The sequence below is a fragment of the Zophobas morio genome, unplaced genomic scaffold (assembly GCF_036711695.1).
Source record: "Zophobas morio isolate AGI-343-1 ecotype UQ-CSIRO unplaced genomic scaffold, CSIRO_AGI_Zmor_V1 ptg000012l, whole genome shotgun sequence".
NCBI classification, from domain to species: Eukaryota; Metazoa; Arthropoda; class Insecta; order Coleoptera; family Tenebrionidae; genus Zophobas; species Zophobas morio.
The window spans coordinates 11,785,855-11,805,994 of record NW_026972117.1 but is presented as its reverse complement, the minus strand read 5'-3'; the positions used below and the strand labels follow the sequence as shown (position 1 = coordinate 11,805,994).

At 30.9% G+C, this 20,140-nt stretch overlaps 1 protein-coding gene across 5 annotated transcripts in view; it reads left to right on the top strand.

Annotated features, from left to right (window-relative positions):
* Nucleotides 1-19,934, top strand: part of LOC135127782 (limbic system-associated membrane protein) — an 829,211-nt gene extending 809,277 nt beyond the window's left edge. For 3 of the 5 annotated variants that reach the window (XM_064054398.1, XM_064054396.1, XM_064054397.1), the window contains exons 8-11: nt 1,275-1,477; nt 9,016-9,268; nt 9,410-9,457; nt 18,534-19,934. In XM_064054398.1, the coding sequence (XP_063910468.1) occupies nt 1,275-1,477; nt 9,016-9,268; nt 9,410-9,457; nt 18,534-18,646 (617 nt within the window). In that variant the 3' untranslated portion in view covers nt 18,647-19,934. The remainder of the gene's footprint in view (nt 1-1,274; nt 1,478-9,015; nt 9,269-9,409; nt 9,458-18,533) is intronic. The other 2 variants (XM_064054399.1, XM_064054400.1) reach the window with 2 other exon arrangements.
* The last annotated feature ends 206 nt before the right edge of the window (nt 19,935-20,140 follow it).

Below are 20,140 nucleotides of genomic sequence, written 5' to 3'. Positions count from 1 at the left end.
TTTCTAAGTCCGCCACTATATTGTTTTAAGAAAGTTAAAGACTCTTAAGACTCAATATATTTTTTTAAGAATGTAGAAGAATCTTGCGGATCTTTGTGGTTTATTTTTGTAAAAATTTGAAAAAATCTTGCAGGGTCACGTTTTTTTTTTGTTTTTTAAAGATTTTGGGGAATATCTTCTTTAAAAAATGTGAAAGAATCTTGAGACCTCTTGTATTTCGTTTTTGAAAGAATTTGAAAAGATCTCGGAGACTTGTGTTTTAAAGAGCATAAAAAAGCTATTAAAGATTTCCAAGGTCTTGTTTTTGAGAATGTGAAAGAATCTTGGGGACTATTTGAATTTTGTTTTTTAAGAAGATTGGAAGAGTACCACAGCTCGCTAGTATATTTTTGAAGAAGTTGAAAGAATGCATGTTTTTTTTTAAGACAATCTAGAAAGATCAGGACTTTTAGTTTTTTAAAGAGATTGAAGGTGCCTCAGGGGCTCCTAGAATGTGGCAATAAATCTTTGAAATTGTGTTTTTTAAAGAATGTGGAAAAAATCTTGATGTACCCTTGCCTTTTATTTTTGAAACAACTTGAATACGTTTTGAAGGCTCCTAATGTCTGAATATTGCATAAACATCAATGTTTTCGCCGAGCCACCCTGTATGATTTCATTAACTTAAAAACTACGACCATAAACCACAACATAACTTACACTAAACTTAAAAATGTAGTCGTAACAACCCGCAGTCGTAAACCAAGTTTTCGTTCGTGTGTTAAGTTTCAGTTCGCCGAATTTGTAATTCCCCACCCCCATCCAAATTAAATAAATTCCACCGACGTGCCGGTTCTTGTAGCGTGTGACGTCGCTGTTATGACTTACCAACCAATATTATGAACTCCGCCAGTAAAACTAAAAACGTTACCCTCCCCCAGGCTTCGTTACGCCGGCAAATATTGACACCCTACGTGACCTTTTACGAATTTCATCCTGCATGCACTCGCTCAAAGAGCACCATTTTAAAAAAGTGTACATCACCTCTCGTCGCTTAGCCAATAAAAGTAGAACATCCGCACAACATATTCCTGCGACTATGAATCCTCATTACCAGCAAACGTGCGTCGTCCTGCTCCGATGGCATGTTCGGCGGAGATACAAAGGGGTGATTCATTTAATTGAGTCGCTTTTTATGGAATGCAATTCTGCCACGTTGGCGCTTTGTTCTTTTATTTTTCAAGTTGTTGTTTTATGTATGTCCCCGGACGAGTTTCAAGCATTTAAATTTTCAGGCAAGCCCAACCCGGCTAAATTCAGCAGCGCCTCTAGAGGGAGCTGGAAGGATAGCTACAATATCAGCTGGGCGGTGGAGTCGTTTAGTCCCATTGAAGAGTATAAACTGCTGTTCCGGAGGCTACCGGAGAATCCGGGCTCGGAGGATGGGCATCCGCAGCCGCTGCACCACCAGAGTCAGAAGAAATTCAACTTAGGAAGGGTGCGTTATATTTGAAGTTTTGCCGTTTTTAAAAAGAAAAATTGCATTGTTTATAATTATGTATTCGTGAAGGTCTAGATTTTAGATAAGATCGGAGCTGTTCAAAGTACTCGACAAAAATGCTTCCGTTAACAAGTACAAAGTTCTACCTAAAGTATTAGTAAAGCAAGTAAAGCACTAAATTTAATTTTAGAAAAAGTACTTTAAGTATCAAGTGTACTTGAAATGTTGCCCAGTACATTTTCTTTCAATTTTCTTTAATACTCGTAATTTAAGTGTATTTTAATATGTTTACAAAAAATTTCGTGATCATCTTTTTAACAAGAACATGACACAACAAAAAAAGATATAAAAAGCGATAAAGAAATGCGACTACAACAATAACAAAAAAAAACGACAAAAAAAAGGAGGTCCATAAAAAAAGACTGCAAGAACAAGGACAATAAAAATTCTCCAAAAAATGCTACTTTAAAAAATGCAAAAGAAATTCACATAAAAATAACAAAAAACGGCTAGAACAGGCGACAAAAAGTCACAAACAATGTGAAAATAAGGTCACATAAAGTGACTGGAAAAATGGATCAACAAAAGGGCAACAAAATTGAATCAAGACCAAAAATGCTACAAAAAGATCACAAAAAATGCGACAAAGATTCCGCAAAAAAGAAGCGACAAAAAAGGGAAAAACGTCGCAATAAAGTCGACAAACAAATGCAGCAAAAAAACAAATAAAAGCGCCTAAAAATTACAAAAAAAGGTTGCAAAAAATGTCAGTAAGAAATGCGAAAAAAAAAGTGTCGAATTTTTCTTTAATACTCTGAATTTAAGTGTATTTTAACAGAATATATTAATAAGGCACACAAAAATAGCTGATTTAAAGTTATTTGGAGTGAACTTCCCTCTTCCCGGCAGTAAATTATAAAATTTGATTTTACCAGTTTTATTTCTTTATGATCACCTCTCAAAGTTAAGATGTCAAACCCTAGGTAAAGAACTGTAGGTGTGCTACAAATGAATTTTTCAAAAGAAAATTTCAGAATCAACTTTTTAATAAGAACAAGATAAATGACAAAAAATAAAGATTATAAAAAAGAGGACAGAAAAGTGACGAAAAATGCGATTAAAAGAGGGGAGTCAAAACAAATACCTTACAAAAGATGAGAAGAAAAGCTACAAAAACTGATAGTTCAATAAAATGAAGAGAAAGACGATAAAGGCCGAAAAACAACCAAAAATTCCACCAAAAATAAATGTAACACAAAAAAATTACTTAAAAAATATTAAACTCACAAAAAGAAAACGAAAAAATAGCAAAATATGAAAAAAAATTGAAAATAAGGTCACAGAACTAACTAGAAAAGGGAGTCAACAATGGGAAAAAAATTTAAATAAGACAAAAAATGCGACAAAGAAGGTCACAAAAGATACGATCGATAAAAAAATCCACAAAGAAAGCTAGAAAAAGGCGACAAGAAAAGACAAAACAATCAATTAAAAGGAGAGGTACAAAAAACAACTAATATCGACAAAAAAAAAACGATGAAAAGCGGGTCAAAACAACAAAAAAAGCCACAGAAAATCCACAAAAAAGACTTCAAAAACAGAGGACATTAATAATTCAACAAAAAAATGAGACTAAAAATTCAACAAAAAGGACAAAAACACAACAAAAGTCCACCAGGAAAATGCAACAAAAAAGGCAACTCTAAATGACAAAAAAACGGCTTTAAAAGCGAATAAAATTAAACAAAAACGAAAAATACGGAAAAGTCCATCAAAAATGCAAAAAAAAAGTGAAAATAAGGACACGATAAAGTGTCTAGAAAAAAGGGCCAACAATGAGACAAAAAAAAATTAATACAAAAAATGCGCCCAAAACGGATTCAAAAAGTGCGAGAAAAAATCCACAAAAAGCTAGAAAAACGGAAAAAAAGCAGCTGACAAAAAAAATCATGAAAAAGGGGGACTACAAAAACGACAAAAAATACTATTAAAAAATTGGTCGAAGATTATTTCGACAGAACTTCCATCGTTCCTACACTGCAGCAAAACAAATCCCGGTCCTTTGATAAAATACAAAAAATACCGAGGAATCGAACAACCGAGAAATGAAAAAATTTTAAAAATCGAAAATTAATAAACGGAAAAATCGAAATCCGAAAATCGAAAGATCAATCAATATCGAAAAATTGAAAAAAATGAACTTTAAAAAATTCCCGAAATTGAAATGTCAAAAACTATATAAAAAAAATAAAAGTCCAAAAGTTTTAAAATTCGAAAAACTGAAGTATGTACATGCACACTAAAAAGTTTAAAATCGGGAATTTGAAACATCAAAAAATCCTAAAATCGATAAATGGAAAAATAGTTAAAACCAAATTTAAAAAATCGAACAAGTAAAAATAAAAAACTGGAAATCGAGAAATCGAAAATCTACAATTAAAAAAAATCGAAAAATTGAAGAATCGAAAAACTAAAAAATCGAAAAACCGAGAAATCGAAATTGAAAAATTGAAATGTCAAAAGATTAAGAAATCGATAAGCCCAAAATTCGAACAATCGAAAAGCGAAAAATTTGAAATTGAAACGTTTAACTTTAAAAATCCGATAAATCGAAAAATTATAAAAATCAAAAAATCGAAATATCGAAAAACCCCAAAATTTAAAAATCTTAAAACTGAAATATCTAAATTTGAGAAATCAAAAAATCGCATAATTGGGAAAACGAAAAGTCGAAAAATCAAAGAATCGCTTGACAGAGAAATTGAGAAAGGGAAAACTCGAAAATTTCGAAACGCCAAAAATTGAAATATTGAAAAATCGAAAAATTTGAAGAATCGAAACATTGAAAAATCGCAATATTGACAAATCCCAAAATTGAAAAATGTTAAAACCGAAATATCGACAACTTAAGAAATCGAAAAACTGAAGTATGTACATGCACACTAAAAAGTTTAAAATTGGGAATTTGAAACATCAAAAAATCCTAAAATCGATAAATGGAAAAATAGTTAAAACCAAATTTAAAAAATCAAACTAAAAATAAAAAACTAGATCTCGAGAAATCGAAAATCTACGATTAAAAAAATTCGAAAAATTGAAGATTCGAAAAATTAACAAATCATGAAATCGAAAAATCCCAAAACTGAAATGTTGAAAAATTGAAAAACTGTAGAATCGAAAAGTCGAAAAATCGAAAAACCGAGAAATCGAAATTGAAAAATTGAAACATCAAAAGATTAAGAAATCGATAAGCCCAAAATTCGAACAATCGAAAATCGAAAAATTTGAAATCGAAATGTTTAACTTTAAAAACCCCATAAATCGAAAAATTATAAAAATCAAAAAATCGAAAAGCCGAAAAATCTAAAAGCGAGAAGTCGAAAAATAGAAGTATCAAAAATTCAAAAAAAATTAAAATGTCGAAAAATTGAAAAATTTAGGAATCAAAACATCAAAAATCGAAATATCGAAAAATCCCAAAATTGAAAAATCTTAAAACAAACAGAAAATTTGAGAAATCAAAAAATCGCATATTTGGGAAAAGGAAAAGTCGAAAAATCAAAGAATCGCTTGACAGAGAAATTGAGAAAGGGAAAACTCGAAAATTTCGAAACGCCAAAAATTGTAATATTGAAAAATCGAAAAATTTGAAGAATCGAAACATTGACAAATAGCCATATTGACAAATCTCAAAATTGGAAAATATTAAAACCGAAACATCGACAACTTAAGAAATCGAAAAACTGAAGTATGTACATGCACACTAAAAAGTTTAAAATCGGGAATTTGAAACATCAAAAAATCCTAAAATCGATAAATGGAAAAATGGTTAAAACCAAATTTAGAAAATCGAACAACTAAAAATAAAAAACTGGAAATCGAGAAATCGAAAATCTACAATAAAAAAAAATCGAAAAATTGAAACATCAAAGGATTGAAAAATCGAGAAGCCCAAAATTCGAAAAATTTGTAATTGAAACATTTAACTTAAAAAACCCGAGAAATCAAAAAAATCGAAATATTGAAAACTTGAAAAATCAAAAACTTTAAAAATCAAAGAATTGAAAAACCGAAAAATCTGAAAGCGGGAAGTCGAAAAATCGGAATATCAAGAAATAGAAATATCTAAAATTTAAAAAAAAATCAAATGTCGGAAAATTGAAAAATCGAAAAATTGAGAAATCGAGAAATCAAAACATCAAAAAATCGAAAAATTGAAATATCGAAAAATCCTAAAACTGAAACATGGAAAACTTGAGAAATCAAAAAATTGAAATATCGAGAAATCAAAAAGTAGGGAAATCAAGAAATCGAAAAATCGGAAAAACGAAAATTCGAAAGATCAAAGAATCACTTAATAGAGAAATTGAGAAAAGGAAAAGTCGAAAATTTCGAAAACGCCAAAAATTGAAATATTGAAAATTCGAAAATTTTGAAGAATCGAAAAATTAAAAAATCGAAATATTGAAAACTTGAAAAATCAAAAACTTTAAAAATCAAAGAATTGAAAAACCGAAAAATCTGAAAGCGGGAAGTCGAAAAATCGGAATATCAAGAAATAGAAATATCTAAAATTTAAAAAAAATTCAAATGTCGAAAAATTGAAAAATCGAAAAATTGAAAAATCGAGAAATCAAAACATCAAAAAATCGAAAAATTGAAAAATTGAAATATCGAAAAATCCTAAAACTGAAACATGGAAAACTTGAGAAATCAAAAAATAGAAATATCGAGAAATCAAAAAGTAGAGAAATCAAGAAATCTAAAAATTCGAAAAACGAAAATTCGAAAGACCAAAGAATCGCTTAATAGAGAAATTGAGAAAAGGAAAAGTCGAAAATTTCCAAACGCCAAAAGCTGAAATATTGAAAAATCGAAAATTTTGAAAAACCGAAAAACTGAAAAATCGAAATATTGAAAAATTGAAAAAATCGAGAAATCAAAACATCAAAAAATCGAAAAATTGAAAAATTGAAATATCGAAAAATCCTAAAACTGAAACATGGAAAACTTGAGAAATCAAAAAATTGAAATATCGAGAAATCAAAAAGTAGAGAAATCAAGAAATCTAAAAATTCGAAAAACGAAAATTCGAAAGATCAAAGAATCGCTTAATAGAGATTGAGAAAAGGAAAAGTCGAAAATTTCCAAACGCCAAAAGTTGAAATATTGAAAAATCGAAAATTTTGAAAAACCGAAAAACTGAAAAATCGAAATATTGAAAACTTGAAAAATCAAAAACTTTAAAAACCAAAGCATTGAAAAACCGAAAAATCTGAAAGCGGGAAGTCGAAAAATCGGAATATCAAGAAATAGAATTATCTAAAATTAAAAAAAAATTCAAATGTCGAAAAATTGAAAAATCGAAAAATTGAAAAAATCGAGAAATCAAAACATCAAAAAATCGAAAAATTGAAAAATTGAAATATCGAAAAATCCTAAAACTGAAACATGGAAAACTTGAGAAATCAAAAAGTAGAGAAATCAAGAAATCTAAAAATTGGAAAAACGAAAATTCGAAAGATCAAAGAATCGCTTAATAGAGAAATTGAGAAAAGGAAAAGTCGAAAATTTCCAAACGCCAAAAATTGAAATATTGAAAAATAGAACATTTTGAAGAACCGAAAAATTGAAAAATCGAAATATTGAAAACTTGAAAAATCAAAAACTTTAAAAATCAAAGAATTGAAAAACCGAAAAATCTGAAAGCGGGAAGTCGAAAAATCGGAATATCAAGAAATAGAAATATCTAAAATTTAAAAAAAATTCAAATGTCGAAAAATTGAGAAATCGAGAAATATAAACATCAAAAAATCGAAAAATTTAAAAATTGAAATATCGAAAAATCCTAAAACTGATACATGGAAAACTTGAGAAATCAAAAAATTGAAATATCGAGAAATCAAAAAGTAGAGAAATCAAGAAATCGAAAAATTGGGAAAACGTAAATTCGAAAGATCAAAGAATCGCTTAATAGAGAAATTGAGAAAAGGAAAAGTCGAAAATTTCCAAACGTCAAAAATTGAAATATTGAAAAATCGAAAATTTTGAAGAACCGAAAAATTGAAAAATCGAAATATTGAAAAATGTTAAATTCGAAACATCGACAACTTAAGAAATCGAAAAACTGAGAAATCGAGAAATCGAAAAGTCAAAAGGTGAAAACGTCGAAAAATCGGGAAGTCGATAAGTTGAAAAATCAAAGAATCGATTTATAGAGAAATTGAGAAAAGAAAAAATTGAAAATTTCGAAACGCGAAAAATTTATTCTGTAAAACTTTGAGATGAATGAATAAATTTTGCTTAACGATTTACCATGATTAAGATAACCTTAAAATATTTACAAGATTTTTCAACAAGAAGAAAAGATTGCAGAAAAAATGCTAAACTTACAAAAAATGACTAAAAAATGCGACTGAAACAAGTTCAAAAATCCGACAAAATAATGCGACTAAACGAAGGAACTCAAAAATGCCACAAAAGGCAACATAAAATGCGGCAAAAGAAGACAAAAAAATGTTACAAAAAAAAACTAAAAACAAAACATACACAAAAGCGACAAAACACAGGAGAAAAAACAAGAGTACAAAAAGTAACACAAAAGTCGATAAAAAGGACAAAAAACGCAACAAAAAAGTACACAAAAAGACAATACGAGGAAAACGTGACTACAAAAAAACGATCAAAAATCAAAAAAAAAAAAATGCGACAAACAAATTGGTCTAGTCATTTAGACAAGACTTTCCTAGGAGCTGAAAAGAAATATTCAAACAAATTCAATGTGCTAGAAAAAGAAAATATCGACGAAGATAACTGTGACAAAATTTAAGGCACACTCATAAACCACATATATTATATACGTGTATAGGTGTACGTTATAAAGTGTAAATATGAGAAAAAATAGTTTATGTCATTTAATTTTTCGAAAAAGCTTTTTATTGTACTTCAAGGGCGAAGAAATAATAATAACGAGAGATAGGAAAAATAGATAATAAAAATCCTTCAGTTAATCTATTAACTAAAAAAAAATGAATTATTTTTCATTATCAGATCTTATTTATCTTATTCATGAAATAAGAATTTTAATTAAAAATTATTTAATAATTTTTTCTCCTTCACGAAAAATCGAACGTAAAAAATTGTCTGAATATACGCACACAAAGAAGAGAGTGTTAAAAATAAAATAAACTACTTACAAAATAAGTAACAAGTCGTCAAAAAAAAATTGATAAAACAAAAATAAGACAAAATTACTTTTACTCGATTTAAACATGTTGCATCCTTTGTTCATTATTATTATGAAGCGGAACACCACTATAAAACATTAGCGCTCCACAAAGCCATGTCCGCTGCAAAAAATGGTGCATAGTTCTCATTTTTCCTGGCTCCAGAGCCCGATCATGTTTCTCTGCAAAAAAAACAGAAACATTTTTCCCTCGAAAGCGCACAACGTGTATTGACCAGCTATCCTTAAATCGCAATTACTCGGACTCCTTCACCGCAAACAACGCGAATTAAAAAGCTTACGATTTCAGGAAAACAAGACCTACGGTTCGGTCTACTACAACGTCGGGAGCGCTTACGGCCGGCAGATCATCGACAGGAGAACAGACTGGCGGGACGTAATCCTTCCGGCGACTCAAGCACAGAACTCCGGGTTCCAGACAATGAGTTACGTGATTAGAGGACTAGAACCGGGCCAAAGTTACGAGGCAAAAGTGCAGGCACGCAACAAATTCGGCTGGAGCCCCGTGTCTGAGGCTTTTACGTTTCAGACCACAGAGACAGGTCAGTATAAATAACTGAGCGAACTAGGTCATATAGTTCCTAGAGTGAGCACAGTGAGCTAAAATAATCGTTTATTTGTTCCATGCACTCCTGTCTTCTATGCACCTTCCTTGGTTGATTTGCACTTTTTGGAACGTAAAGACCTGACTTTTCCAGACAGACCCCAGTCTCCTAGGCATGTCTATAATGGTAAGGAACTTGTCGAACTTGGTTTGGTATGTGTGGGATTACGTATATTTTTTACAATTTTTAATTTACTATTGAATTCATATTTCTAAACAAACTAAGTGCAGCAGAAAATAAACAAAAATCTATGTCCTCACCTTCTCTTCTTTCGTTCACTGACAAACTAAGCAGAGTGGAAATATTTTGGGAAGAACACAAATATTCCGAAGCGTGTTGTGATCCTTATAGTGTTCGTTTCATTTTTTTCAACCTTTATAGTTGTGCCTAATCTAAAAAAAACATATATACTTTTTAAAATGCCCCATTTCAGAATTCAAGTGATACGCCACTGCTCAAAGCCTAAGTGACAGATTGTGATGAGTCGGCATGCTCTTCACATAGTATTTCCACTCCATTGATCAACCGATATGTCAAAATTGCGCCAAAACTACCAGTACCTAATACAACAGCAAATAAATGCTACAGGGTAACGTAGTCTTCAGTTTCAGCAAATGTGAAAAATTTTCGTTTGTTTTTTATTACAGAGGCGGTACGCCGACGTGTGAACGAATTAAAATAACGTGGAGACGAGGATCCGCGTGTGACGTCATTGGTGCTAGCAGTAGATTCGGGATAGAAGAATTAGAACTTGACGTAAATGTAATTTCGTCTGAAATTGTCGCGTTACGTAAAAAAGAGGACTAAAAATCAAAACAGTGTTAATTAGAGGTCTTCAGAAGCACTTAGGACTAGTTTCACACAACTGTAAATTAGATATTTTTATTTATTTCGTTTTGGTGTTTGAATTGTCTGCAACAATTTTTCTTTAAAACTAAATTAGCTTTATCTTTTTTATATTACACAAAAATCTTTGGGATAAGGGGCAGTAATTTTCTCACAGATTCGTTTTTTATCCATTTTAAGCGTCAGTTGTCAGATAATTCTTTCATTTGAACCGCAGCGAGTTTTATCCGGAAATTATAAAATGATCTACTGAATTTGTGAACTTGTAACTCCGGAACAGAAAATTGCAGCTTTTTGAAGTTTGCACCGTTCGAATTCTTGGAGCTTTTTCGTCACGACAGTTGAATATGAACTGAATATCACTTTGGTAGGGGTTGAACAGAGCGATAAATGATGGTGCCACTTTCCGATTGCCAATTTTCCGAAAAAAAATAAAAATTCCGGAAAATCGGGGCATGTCTTTTGAAAAATTTGCGACTAAAAGAAAGAAATAAAAAAAAGTTGACAAAAAGTACGACAAAAGCAAGGGGACAAAAAAAGCGAAAAGACGGCAAATAAGGACAGGGAAACGCTAGAAAAAAATCCACACAAAAATACAAAAAAAAAGTGACATTACTTTCAAATATATACAATAGTTTTTTTTTTATTAAAAACTTAATAAAATGATGGAGTTTTGTATGAATCATATTTATAGAGAAAAAAAAACAAAGAGAATTATTCCATGAAAATCTACAGATTTTCTTCTGAAAGCAGTTTTTTATTCGGAAAAGTCAAGTTAGTTAGAACACTCCCCGGAAAATAATTTTCAAAAAAATTGAGATATTTTCGGTGAAACCGGATTCTTATTCCAAAAGGGTCAATTAGCTAAGAAATCAAATTTCACAGAGCTGCGTGTACTAATAAGGAAGTTAGGATAGCATTCCTAGAACGGTGACAATCTGCGAAAAGCAATTTTCAAAAAAAATTCAAAAAAATTTGGAGATTCTTTCTAAAGTCAATTCTTATTTCGGAAGATTTGGTTAGCTAAGAAGCCAAATAGCAGGATCCTGTGTGCCCTAATATGCATGTATTACGATGACATGGCCAAAAGGATAACTCTCCACGGAAAGCAATTTCCGAAAAAAAAATCAAAACTTTAGGAGCATTTTCTCTGAAGCCGGATTCTGATTTAGGAAAATCCAGTTAGTTAAAAGGCCAAATTTCATAGTTCATTTTTTCGAAAGTGAGAAAATCTGAAAAATCGGGAATTGTTGAAGCCGGATTCTTACTCTAGAAGGTCAAGTTGGCTAGGAAATCAAATTTTAGAACACGTTGTCTAGTGTCCTAATCGGCAAATGAGGATGTCATAGATAAGCAATTTTCTAAAAAAAGTCTAAAAAATTTGGAAATTGTTTCTAAAGTCGAATTCTTATTTCGCCAGTTTCGGTTAGTTAAGAAACCAAATTTCAAGAAATTAGGATGGCATGTCCAGAATGGTGACAATATGCGAAAACCAACTTTCGAAAAAAAATTTAAAAAAATGAGGACTCTTTCTGAAGCCGAATTCTCACTCAGGAGGGTCCAATTAGTTAAACATCCAAATTTCAGAACACTAGGTGTCCTAACAAGCAGTATGGTTAGAAAATAGTTCTTTCGGATAGGTAATTTTTTCGAAAAAAAAATCAGAAAAATCGGAAAATGGTTTTAAAGCCGAATTCTTATTCTAGAAGGTCAACCTAACTAAAAGATCAAGTTACAGAACGGTCCGTGTCCTAATCAACAATTTAGGGAAACATGACCAGACTAGCGGCAAAAAAAAATTTCAAAAAAGTATAAAAATCGGCAGATTTCTCTGAAAGCCGATTCTTATTCGGGAAGATCGATTTGTTAAGAGGTGACATTTTACAACACTGCATACCTAAATAAACAAATTACAATGACATTCCTGGAGTGGTGGCACTCTGCGGTAAGTGATTTTTGAAAAAAAATCCAAAACAGGTCAAAAACAGATTTTTTTTTTCTGAAATCGAATTTTTTCGAGAAGTTCGAATGAGCTTGGAGACTAAAGTACAGGACACTGTGTGGCCTAATCAGCAAATTAGGAAGCAATTTTCGAAAAAAATTTAAAAAAATCTAGAGATTGTTTCTGAAACCGGATTCTTGTTCTGGACGTTTCAATTAATCAAAGCCAAATTGCAAAATGCTATGTAACCTAATTAACAAATAAGGCTAGAACCGTGGCATTTTGCGATCAACAATTTTCGAAAAAAAATGGAAAATCGGCAGATTTTTTTCCGAGAGCAACATTTTTATTCGAAAAAGTCAAGTTATTTAGGAAGCGAAACTGCATTGTCAAATAAAAAAATTAGGATGGAATACCTAGAACTGTGGCACTCTGCGATAAACAATTTTCGAAACAAAAATTAAAAAAAAAAAACAAGAAATGAAGTCGAAAAATACGAAGGTTGTAATCAATCCAAGAAATTATTTACTCACTGTTCAAAGGTGTTTTAGAAAAAGTCAAATATTTCGTATTTTAAAAATTGAGCTTATGACAAAATTGTTAAAAATCCATAAAATCTCCATGTGTTGATGGTCCCGGACGAAGATTTTCGGAACATTCGACTTCAAATTCAAATTAAAAAAAAAAAAACAAAAATTGTCATATTTTCTTTTTACGAGTTTGACGAAACGATAGGAATTTTCGAAGAAATTGAGCAAAAAAACACTTCTGAACGTCAAAATAAACAAAGGAATCTCTAGGCGATTTTCACATGTATTCAGGAAAAGGCCTTTTTTTTATTTTGAATAATTGAGCTTTTTACAAAATTACCGAAAAATCCATAAAAATTCTAGGATACAGATCTCTAACTGAATCGAAAAACAGTGTGATATTCCAAAACTGCCATATTTAAGTTTAGCGGTTCTGGAAAAACGATAAAAATTTTCGAAAGTGTTCGAGAAAAAGTCAAAAATTTTATGTTAAACAATTGAGCTTTTGATAAAGTTATCCAAAAATCAATAAAAAATTCTAGGGTATACATCCCAATGGGATAAATGCAAAAACATACTGTGCTGATGGTTGTGGACTGAGATTTTCCAAATATTCGATTTTAGAATCCAATTTGGCGATTTTGGACAAATACTACGAATTTTCGAAAAAATGAAGCCGAAAAACACTTCCGGATGTTAAAATCAGACCAACAAATGATTTACTTAATTTTCAAAAATGTTCCAGAAAAAGTATAAAAGATATTGAAAAATTGAGCCTTTGACAAAATTACCTAATAATTCATAAAAAATTCTGGGATGTAGATGTCGATGAGTGGAATCGAAAACCAGCGTGTTCAAGATTTTCGAAATATTCGGTTTTAAAATCTGAGTTTCAAAATATTCTAAAAGTACCATATTTCAGTTGAAGATTCTGGAAAAATTTAAAAATTTTCGAAGAAATGAAGACGAAAAACACTTCCGGAGGTTGAAACCAACCCAGAAATGATTTATTTAGTTTTCAAAGCTGTTTTAGAAAAAATAAAAAAAAGATCCTGAAAAAATGAACTTTCGTCAAAATTATCTATCCATCCACAGAAAATTCTGTGATACAGATCTCCCTGAACTTAATCGAAAACACGGCGTTAATGGTTCCGAATTAGAATTTTTGAAATCTTCGGTTTCAAGACCTGATTTCTAAAATATTCCAAAAGGGCCTTATTTCAATTGCACGATTCTCAAAAAATCATACGAATTTCGAAGGTTGAAATCAACCCAAGAAATAAATTACATATTTACCTAATTTTCAAAAGTGTTCTAGAAAAAGTAAAAAATTTCAAATTTCAAAAATTAAGCTTTCAAAAACATTTCCTGACAATCCATAAAAATATAGGATCAGTCGGATTTAAAAAAAAAATCAAAAATTGTCATATTAACTAAATTTTAAAGATTTTGAAAAAATGGTAGGAATTCTCGCAAAAATTAAGCAGAAAAAAGTTCCGGACCGCAAAATGAACAAAGGAAACTTTCTTTAGGTAGAATTTACGTATGTGTTCGGAAAAAGACCATTTTTTTCTAATTTGAAAAATTGAGCTTTTGTTAAAGTTGTTTAAAATTCCATAAAAAATTTTAGGATAGAGATCTCGACTAACTAAAACGAAAAACATCATGGTTCTGGAGCCAGGATTTCGATATACTTGATTTTTAAAACTCATTTTCAAAATATTCCAAAAGTACCATATTTTAGTCCGGTGATTATGGAAAAATTAGAAGAATTTTCGAAGCAATGAAGCCGAAAAACACTTCCGAATGTTGAAATCAAACCAGAAATGATTTACTTAATTTTCAAAAAAAATATAAAAAAAAGATACTGAAAAAATGAGCTTTCGTCAAAATTATCTATCCATCCATAGAAAATTCTGTGATGCAGATCTCCCTGGACTTGATGGTTCCGGATTAGAATTTTCGAAATCTTCGGTTTCAAAATCTGATTCCTAAAATATTCCAAAAAGGCATTATTTCAATTGGACGATTCTGAAAAAATCATTCGAATTTTCGAAGAAATAAAGCCGAATACCACTTCCGGAGGTTGAAATCAACCCAAGAAATAAATTATTTACCTAATTTTCAAAAGTGTTCTAGAAAAAGTAAAAAATTTCAAATTGCAAAAATTAAGCTTTCAACAAAATTTCCTGACAATCCATAAAAATATAGGATCAGTCGGATTTAAGCAAAAATCCAAAAATTGTCATATCTATTAACTAAATTTTGAAGATTTTGAAAAAATGGTAGGAATCCTCGCAAAAATTAAGCAGAAAAAAAGTTCCGGACGCCAAAATGAACAAAGGAAACTTTCTTAATTAGAATTTACGCATGTGTTCGGAAAAAGACCATTTTTTTTTAATATGAAAAATTGAGCTTTTGTTAAAGTTGTTTAAAATTCCACAAAAAATTTTAGGATAGAGATCTCCACTAACTGAAACGAAAAATATCATGGTTCTGGGGCCAAGATTTCTAAATATTTGATTTTTAAAACTGGTTTTTAAAATATTCCAAAAGTACCATATTTTAGTCCGGTGATTCTGGAAAAATTAGAAGAATTTTCGAAGCAATGAAGCCGAAAAACACTTCCGGATGTCGAAATCAACCCAGAAATGATTTACTTAATTTTCAAAAAAAAAATATAAAAGAAAAGATACTGAAAAAATGAGCTTTCGTCAAAATTATCTATCCATCCATAGAAAATTCTGTGATACAGACCTCCCTGGACTTAATCGAGAACACGGCGTGTTAATGGTTCCGGATTATAATTTTCGAAATCTTTGGTTTCAAAATCTGATCCCTAAAATATTCCAAAAGGGCCTTATTTCAATTGGACGATTCTGAAAAAATCATACGAATTTTCGAAGAAATAACGCCGAATACCACTTCTGGAGGTTGAAATCAGCCCAAGAAATAAATTATTCACCTAATCTTCAAAAGTGTTCTAGAAAAAGTAAAAAAATTCAAAATGCAAAAATTGAGCTTTCAACAAAATTTCCTAACAATCCATAAAAATATAGGATCAGTCGGATTTAAAAAAAAATTCAAAAATTGTCATATCTATTAACTAAATTTTAAAGATTTTGAAAAAATGGTAGGAATCCTCGCAAAAATTAAGCAGAAAAAAAGTTCCGGACGCCAAAATGAACAAAGAGAACTTTCTTAGTTAGAATTTACGCATATGTTCGGAAAAACACCATTTTTTTTAATTTGAAAAATTGAGCTTTTGTTACAGTTGTTTAAAATTCCACAACAAATTTTAGGATAGAGATCTCGACTAACTGAAACGATAAATATCATGGTCCTGGAGCCAAGATTTCGAAATATTTGATTTTTAAAACTGGTTTTCAAAATATTCCAAAACTACCATATTTTAGTCCGGTGATTCTGGAAAAATTAGAAGAATTTTCGAAGCAATGAAGCCGAAAAACACTTCCGGATGTTGAAATCAACCCAGAAATGATTTACTTAATTTTCAAAAAAAATATAAAAGAAAAGATACTGAAAAAATGAGCTTTCGTCAAAATTATCTATCCATCTATAGAAAATTCTGTGATACAGATCTCCCTGGACTAGATGGTTCCCGATTAGAATTTTCGAAATCTTCGGTTTCAAGATCTGATTTCTAAAATATTCCAAAACGGCCTTATTTCATTTTGACGATTCTGAAAAAATCATAAGAATTTTCGAAGAAATAGCGCCGAATACCACTTCTGGAGGTTGAAATCAGTACAAAAAATAAATTAATTGCCTAATTTTCAAAAGTGTTATAAAAAAAGTAAAAAATTTCAAATTGCAAAAATTGAGCTTTCAACAAAATTTCGTAACAATCCATTAAAATATGGGATGAGTCGGATTTAAAAAAAAATCCAAAAATTGTCATATCTATTAACTAAATTTTAAAGATTTTGAAAAAATGGTAGGAATCCTCCCAAAAATTAAGCAGAAAAAAAGTTCCGGACGTCAAAATGAACAAAGAAAACTTTCTTAGTTAGAATTTACGCATGTGTTCGGAAAAAGACCATTTTTTATAATTTGAAAAATTAAGCTTTTGTTAAAGTTGTTTAAAATTCCACAAAAAATTTTAGGATAGAGATCTCGACTAACTGAAACGAAAAATATCATGGTTCTGGAGCCAAGATTTCGAAATATTTGATTTTTAAAACTGGTTTTCAAAATATTCCAAAACTACCATATTTTAGTCCGGTGATTCTGGAAAAATTAGAAGAATTTTCGAAGCAATGAAGCCGAAAAACACTTCCGGATGTTGAAATCAACCCAGAAATGATTTACTTAATTTTCAAAAAAAATATAAAAGAAAAGATACTGAAAAAATGAGCTTTCGTCAAAATTATCTATCCATCCATAGAAAATTCTGTGATACAGATCTCCCTGGACTTGATGGTTCCCGATTAGAATTTTCGAAATCTTCGGTTTCAAGATCTGATTTCTAAAATATTCCAAAAGGGCCTTATTTCAATTGGACGATTCTGAAAAAATCATACGAATTTTCGAAGAAATAACGCCGAATACCACTTCTGGAGGTTGAAATCGGTACAAAAAATAAATTAATTGCCCAATTTTCAAAAGTGTTATAAAAAAAGTAAAAAATTTCAAATTGCAAAAATTGAGCTTTCAACAAAATTTCGTAACAATCCATTAAAATATGGGATCAGTCGGATTTAAAAAAAAATCCAAAAATTGTCATATCTATTAACTAAATTTTAAAGATTTTGAAAAAATGGTAGGAATCCTCGCAAAAATTAAGCAGAAAAAAAGTTCCGGACGCCAAAATGAACAAAGGAAACTTTCTTAGTTAGAATTTACGCATGTGTTCGGAAAAAGACCATTTTTTTTTATTTGAAAAATTGAGCTTTTGTTAAAGTTCTGTGAAATTCCACAAAAAATTTTAGGATACAGATCTCGACTAATTGAAACGAAAAACAACGTGTTGATGGTCTGGGGCCAGAATTTCGAAATATTTGATTTTTAAAACTGATTTTCAAAATATTCCAAAAGTACCATATTTTGGTCCGGTGATTCTGGAAAAATCAACACAAGAAATTGTTCACCTAACTTTCAAAGTTTTTAAATCTACTTCAAATTCAGTTCACCAGTTAATTTGACAACTCTAAATACCAATTTCTGGATAATTCTCTCAGTTGAAAATCAGTCAAGGTTTATCCGGAATCTAGAAATGATCTATTGGATTTACGGGCTTTTAACTCCGGAATAGACAATCGTAGTTTCTTGAAGTTTGCGCAGTTCGCTTCCTTCGACTTTTTTATTTTTAGTCGCCACGGTTGAATTTGAAGTCGGATGTCGCACTTGTTGGGATTATAGAACGACACGTTCGGATAGGTACTTAATTTTCCGATAATAATCAGAAAAAATTCAGATTAAAACTTAAATGGGGAGATAATAGTAGAAATTTTAAAGTCAAACTTACTATCAGCCCTGTCAACTGGCTAAGCGAGCAGCACCTTCTGAGCATTCGTGAATGAAGAAAAGAATAGAATCTAAGTATTTCCATTAAAACAAATGGAAAATGTTTTCTCTCATGAGCAGTTAATCAATTTTAAGCCTGTAATATCTTTTTAAATATTAAGTAAAATTTATTGAAAGAAGAAAAACTCGTTCTGCGTTTATGCCATTTCCTAATCAACATTTTAAGCTTATGGAGTATTAGTAAAAATTTATAAACGTACTCTCTCTTCAATATTCCTTTAGCAAATGTAGTTGAAATGCCAGAAACGCCGCACATTCGTTGTATTTGTAAACTTAACGCCGACATTTCCATTATGAACAGCACACCTGTCACAACTAATCTATTTGTTTGTTTCAGAAAACGAAATAAAAGACCTCGGCATAAGAATATACAGCGGCTCCGCCAGCACCCCATCGAAAGTGGCCCTAATCCTGTGCATCATATACAGTTTCCTAAAGTCCCTTAACTAAAAATGACGTGCTCTTAGTTTACGCATTGACATTTTCTTTGTATGATAGATTCACTAATAGGTATCACACCAAAACGTATGTTTTTCGGCGCAACAATCTCAATCGTGGATTGATAATGTTGCGCCTCATGCTATAAATGTGCACTTTGTAAATGATAACCTTACTTTCTTTAAAATAAGTTTTTTATACTCGCCTATTAAGTATGGTAAAGCGAAATACTTTTCTTTCGCGACTAGGAATTACACGATATGTTTAAGTAACTCTGTGTTATAACTAACATAGTGCCATATAAATTAAAGCAATGTAATTGTTAAATGTTTCTGCTACTCGATGATTTATTGTCATAGTTGACTTCTCAGATTGAATATTTCGCGTTGATTTATAGATGCGTTGCAGGCACGTGTTAAAACACCGAATTTCGAGACCGGAGGATGTTGCTTTTGGGAAAAGTACGCTTAAACGTGTCAAACACGACAGAGCTAGAGATTTATATTTATTTGTAAATACATAAAGCGGTGTTTTAACATTTACACTTCCACTTGCGTTTTCTGTAAAAGGGTCCAAATAGCCTCGGCTTTGATTATTTCGACCGCTCCGGCCGGTGCAGCCGTAGAGGTCATTCTTGCACACCCTACAGACGTTTAGTTTTCTCCGACCACAGCAGCGCCATCTATGCAACTGCTGGCCTTGCCGAGGCTGCGCCGGCCATCTCACTTGTGCTCTTTCCTCTTAGTTGACGAAATCCCTTAATTGTGAACCTGCCATTATATACGTACCTACGCTAATTTTTATATGTAAATACATATAGCATAGAAGCTTTTAAAATATTTCTACTTATTCTATATACACAGTATTACTGTAAATAATTAAGTGTATTTTAAAACTAAAGAGTTAACTTAAGATTTGCTCCGGCTTGGAAACGTCCAGTTCCAGGCTGGAGCTCCGTGATGCAAATGATGAGTGTATGGCTCCATGTGTAATTTAGGAAAGATTATTTTTATTATGTATAAGATAAGCAGCTTATAAGTGTCGTGATATATGATAATCATACTCTTACTTACCTACATTTTAGATTAACTACCACCAGATTTTATTCGGCCCTTCGAAATCAAAAGTATACTAGGCTACTAATATGTGAACTGTGTTATTTATTAACCACTTTTATGTGCTAATCGAGGTGAGACTCTCAGTGCTACGTGGACTAAGTGGAGGGTTGGATAAGTTGAGGCGTTGTGCTTCGCAGAATTTATGATTGTATGTCACACACGGAACTGAAAATTAATATGAATAAACCATGTTTATATTGTAATTGTTTTGTCTTAATCCCAAAATATCCAAATATAATCAACAAAATCTGTAGTCGAGTTACTCTTATGTGACAGCTGTATCTGTCAAAATTAAATCGACTGTGTCTACGCTAACACAAAAGGAGCTTTTGACACCTCCTCTAATTTTATAAGTATTATGATTAGTAAAGCTCGGAATTATATGCAA